This window comes from Colobus angolensis, unplaced genomic scaffold, assembly GCF_000951035.1.
Source record: "Colobus angolensis palliatus isolate OR3802 unplaced genomic scaffold, Cang.pa_1.0 Scaffold100, whole genome shotgun sequence".
NCBI classification, from domain to species: Eukaryota; Metazoa; Chordata; class Mammalia; order Primates; family Cercopithecidae; genus Colobus; species Colobus angolensis.
The window spans coordinates 4,046,933-4,051,932 of NW_012110920.1; the positions used below are offsets into that span (position 1 = coordinate 4,046,933).

General features: G+C 47.1%; 1 protein-coding gene across 5 annotated transcripts in view; it reads left to right on the forward strand.

The window, feature by feature from the left end:
• Positions 1 to 5,000, forward strand: part of PFKFB2 (6-phosphofructo-2-kinase/fructose-2,6-biphosphatase 2) — a 49,629-nt gene that overhangs the window by 29,037 nt on the left and 15,592 nt on the right. For 4 of the 5 annotated variants that reach the window (XM_011937678.1, XM_011937653.1, XM_011937669.1 and 1 more), the window contains 6 exons: positions 1,266 to 1,391; positions 1,933 to 2,029; positions 2,454 to 2,520; positions 2,655 to 2,729; positions 3,081 to 3,137; positions 4,312 to 4,436. In XM_011937678.1, coding sequence (XP_011793068.1) covers positions 1,266 to 1,391; positions 1,933 to 2,029; positions 2,454 to 2,520; positions 2,655 to 2,729; positions 3,081 to 3,137; positions 4,312 to 4,436 — 547 coding nt within the window. Of the gene's footprint in view, positions 1 to 1,265; positions 1,392 to 1,859; positions 2,030 to 2,453; positions 2,521 to 2,654; positions 2,730 to 3,080; positions 3,138 to 4,311; positions 4,437 to 5,000 lie in introns of all 5 variants that reach the window. The other variant, XM_011937685.1, reaches the window with a different exon arrangement.

Here is a 5,000-nt window from a genome sequence, read left to right on the forward strand (position 1 = left end):
GGCTATTTTTTTTTTTAGTTTTAGTAAAGATAGAGTTTCCCCATGTTGGCCAGGCTAGTCTTGAACTCCTGACCTCAAGTGATCCGCCTGCCTTGGCCTCCCAAAGTGCCGGGATTACAGGTATGTGTCACTGCGCCTGGCCGGAAGTGTTTTTTATCATCAGTTTTTTTCTCTCTAGTCTCTAGAGCATGATTTCCTCAATCTCAGTATTATTGGCACTTTGAACTGGGTAATTCTTTGTTGTAGGAGCTGTCCTGTGCATTGTAGGATGTTTAGGGTGTTTAGCGACTTCCCTGGCCTTTGCCAGTAACACTTCCAAGCTGTGACAACCAAAATGTCTCCAGACATGGCAGATGTTCCCTGGGGGTCACAATCATCCGTGGTTGAGAACCACTGCTCCATATCTGAACAGGGGTGTTGTAGGATACCCTTCGGAGATGTGTCATCAGTTTTTAAAAAGTTTACTGTATATATATTATATAATATATACTTATATATATTTATTTATATATTTCTATTTTAAGAGACAAGGGTGTCTCTATGTTGCCCAGGCTTATCTTGAACTCTTGGCCTCAAGTGATCCTCCCACCTCAGCCTCCCAAATAGATGGCATTACAGGCATGAGCTGTCATGTCTGGCTCCAGCATGGTTATTTTCTTTCTTATCCTTGCCACTTTTTTTCCTCTTTCCACCTTGGGTACTTCAGTGAAGACCTCAGACATGTGGGAAAGACGTGTCTTGGTTTGGGCATTTTCTGGAAGCCTGCATAACCTTTTAACTCTATTTCAGGAGGCCTGCCTGATATTGCCTTATTTGTCTTCCCAGACTTGCTGTTTGCTCCACAGATTTATGAAGATAAAATGAGATTATGACTATGAAGTTCGTAGCTCAGTGTATAAACCTTACTAGGCCCCAGCGGGGCGCAGTGGCTCACGCCTGTAATCCCGGCACTTTGGGAGGCTAAGGTGGGTGGATCACGAGGTCAAGAAATTGAGACTATCCTGGCCAACATGATGAAACCCCGTCTCTACTGAAAATACAAAAATTAGCTGGGCATGGTGGCGGGTGCCTGTAGTCCAAGGTATTCGGGAGGCTGAGGGGGGAAAAATCGCTTGACCTGGGAGGCAGAGGTTGCAGTGAGCTGAGATCACGCTGCTGTACTCCAGCCTGGCGACAGAGCAAGACTCCGTCTCAAAAAAACAAACACCAGAAAACCTTACTAGGACCGTAGTCATTTCGTTTTATTTTGTTTCATTTCCTTCTAGCATGGGCCTCCTACATGACCAACTCCCCAACTCTCATCGTTATGATTGGTTTGCCAGCCCGGGGTAAAACCTATGTGTCTAAGAAACTAACACGCTACCTCAACTGGATTGGAGTGCCCACCAAAGGTAAGTGTGGCTCATTCCCTAGGAAAGGAAATTATTAGTTCCTGGGCCTCACAGGTCTCCGGGAGACTTATTCTTCCTGGCATCAATGCTATAGGGTGCTTCTGGCAGAAATAGCAGTTGCTTTCTGGTTTACTGGGGTTATTCTCTATTCCCAGACTTGTCTCCTCCTGGCGTGGGTGGATTGGCCTAGTTTTGAGGGAATGCCTTTGATAGGACTGTTAAGATTTAGATGAGCATAGGGCTGTACATTTTCAGAGGCCTTACGTGGACATCATCTTATATAACCCTAGCAGTGTCTCTGTGAGATAGACAGAATGGCCGAGGAAATTGAAACCTCAGATAGCTTAAGACTTGTCCAAGGTCTAGAAAGTCAGGACTTGAACCCAACTCTTTTGACTCTTAATCTGATATTGTTCCCAACCTACCATGCTGCTGCTTTTTTCATCCCCTTGGCCACTCTGACATTAGATCAAGAAACAGGTCCCGTTTGGTGGGGCCATCATTTCGTTTTGCTGCTGAAGGATTTGGGTGTCTTCTGCAGTGTTTAATCTTGGGGTGTATCGGCGTGAAGCAGTCAAGTCCTATAAGTCCTACGACTTCTTTCGGCATGACAATGAGGAGGCCATGAAGATCCGCAAGTGAGTCTTGTTTAAGGCCTGATCTCCAGGTCAGCTCTTTCTTGGCTGTCGTGAGGCTTGGTGTGACAGGGTTTGGTTTCATCTCAGTAAATATCTTATGGGGAAGTTAAATGGAAGTTACCTGATGGGCAAGTGACCTTGGGCTTGGGTGGTCAGAAGAACAGGGCTCAGAGTGATACCTGTGTGCTTGTAGGAGAAGCCTAAAGAGGGCTAAGATCTGTGCACTGGGGCAGGGGCAGGAAGGGGTTGTAGGATGGTGTGAAAACCCTCAGTGAGAAAGTTGAAAGATCTAGTTAGAGAAAGGTTTTGAACAGTGGGAAACTAAGTGGGCAGGGATGTGAGTCCTGTAGCCACCGGAATGTTTGTGTCTCTGACTATGTTTGAGCTTAGCTCTCCTTGCTGGTTTCATTTGCTCTCCTGGCAGACAGTGTGCTCTGGTGGCGCTGGAAGATGTTAAGGCATATCTCACTGAGGAGAATGGTCAGATTGCGGTAAGCTTTATCTACTTCTTCTTTCTGGTCCCCACCCTTGCAGCAGCCTGGCTACCCAGCCCCACCTTGAGTCTGCCCTGGTGGGGTTCCATTTCTCTGTTCCTGCTCATTTACCTTGCGTGCTTTCTTCACAGGTGTTTGATGCCACCAATACAACCCGGGAGAGGAGAGACATGATTTTGAACTTTGCTGAACAGAATTCCTTCAAGGTAGGATCTGACTCCATGCTGGAGGAAAAGGGATAAGTAGAGGTGGGGAGTCAGGCTATGGGCATAGATCTCTGACTCTAGTGGGTGAAGACAGGATGGGATATCTGAATCTCTTCCCTCAGAGCATTCCCCCAGTCCTGGAGTGTTTTCATTCAGGTCCTTTCTCAGACCTTTAGCCTGTATGTTTGAGGCCCAGGGGATGTGGTAAGAGCTATGAGGAGGACTTGAAGGCCATTTTCATGAAGAAAATCCTGGGAGATGTAGTGGCTGGGTAGGGTAGATGAGCATGTGCTCTTAATTAACAGCCTGACATTTTTGACGTGTTCATCACTGCCTTCTCTCCATGGCCAGGTATTCTTTGTGGAATCTGTCTGTGATGATCCTGATGTCATTGCTGCCAATATTCTGGTTGGTGATACCCCTACATATCATCTCCTCTTCACCTTTTGTGCTCTGTGTGTGTGTGTGTTTTGTTGGGGAGGGGTGTTTTGGGTAATGAAAGAGAGAAATAGACATGTTTAACATCACAAAGAGATCTTTTCTATCTGCCAGAGCACTATCTGGTACTTCTACACTCTTCTCTTGCGAGAGGAAACTGAGGCTTTAAGGAATCAAGTAAGAATTAGCTGTTGAATTGAAACCAGGGTTTAGGTTGTAGGAGTCTTGGCCCTGTGTTCTGGGTGATATCTGGATGCTGAGACCTAGATGTTGGAAGAGATCAGCTGGGCACAGTGGCTCGTGCCTGTAGTCTCAGCACTTTGGGAGGCCGAGGCAGGTGGATTGCTTGAGCCTAGGAGGATCACCTTAGCCTGGGAGGTTGAGGCCACAGTGAGCCGTGATTTTACAACTGCAGTCCAGTCTTGGGTGACAGAGTGAGAACCTGTCCTGAGAGGTTGAGGCTGCAGTGAGCCATGATTGTGCCACTGCAGTCTACTCTTGGTAACAGAGTGAGAACCTGTCTCAAAAAAAAAAGAATAGATCAGACTCTTCATTTCAGGACTTACCTATAGGAAGGTTATCTCCCCAGCAATTGTCCAATATTCTAGTCAGTGTTCAATACATCAAGCTCCTTATGCCCTGTGGGGTCACAATGTATGACTGTCCCCATTGGATGGGTTGTGCACTGCTGGGCTGAGTAGATATCTGTACATGGTCTTATGCAGGTGCTCTCCCAGCCGTAGGAACTTAGGATCATCTGAGGAAGAGGCATCTGGTCCCAAGTCAGGCACTGGGGTCAAGCACTCTATTCTGAGTGGTAATGGAGAAACATTGGAGCCTGTTCTGTTTTCTCAGGAAAGTACATAAAGGGATTGGGGCCCAGGAGCAGCTTTGGCTGCGTGACTGCCTCTGTCCTTCAGCCAAGTGCAGGCACATGACTCCCCAGTTGTCTTAACTTTTTTGGTTGCCAGGGTCACAGGACGGGGCGGGGCGGGGCGAGGGGTACTCAATGAGTGGAGTGCCAATGTTCCAGAGAAAGGCGACTTTTATGGACTTCTTTTTCTTTTTTTTAGTAGTGGCTATTTGTAGGAGGGCTGTTAAGGGCAGACCTCTGATGAGGCCTTTACTGTTTCTATGATTTCAGGAGGTTAAGGTGTCGAGCCCTGACTACCCTGAAAGGAACAGAGAGAATGTGATGGAGGACTTCCTGAAAAGAATTGAGTGCTACAAAGTTACCTACCGACCCCTTGACCCAGACAACTATGACAAGTAAGGTTTAAGGCCATGGTTTGAAGGGCCCAGGGCAAAGGTCTCATCTGGGAAAATAACCTTTCTCCCTCAGTTCTCTAATTTCCTTCTGATAACCTACATCTATAGATCTAGATGTGTTAACATCATCCCAGAGAAATAAGGTATGGATTTGTGGCTTGCATCTTGTACATGAAAAACTGAAGTGTTTTGTTTTGTTTTGAGACAGGGTCTCGCTCCGTTACCCAGGCTGGAGTGCAGTGGCAAAATCAGGGCCCACTGCAGCTGCTACCCCCGGGCTCAGGTGATCCTCCCACCTCAGCCTCCCGAGTAGCTGGGACCCCAGGCCTGTGCCACCATGCCCGGCTATTTTTTTTTTTAGTTTTAGTAAAGATAGAGTTTCCCCATGTTGGCCAGGCTAGTCTTGAACTCCTGACCTCAAGTGATCCGCCTGCCTTGGCCTCCCAAAGTGCCGGGATTACAGGTATGTGTCACTGCGCCTGGCCGGAAGTGTTTTTTATCATCAGTTTTTTTCTCTCTAGTCTCTAGAGCATGATTTCCTCAATCTCAGTATTATTGGCACTT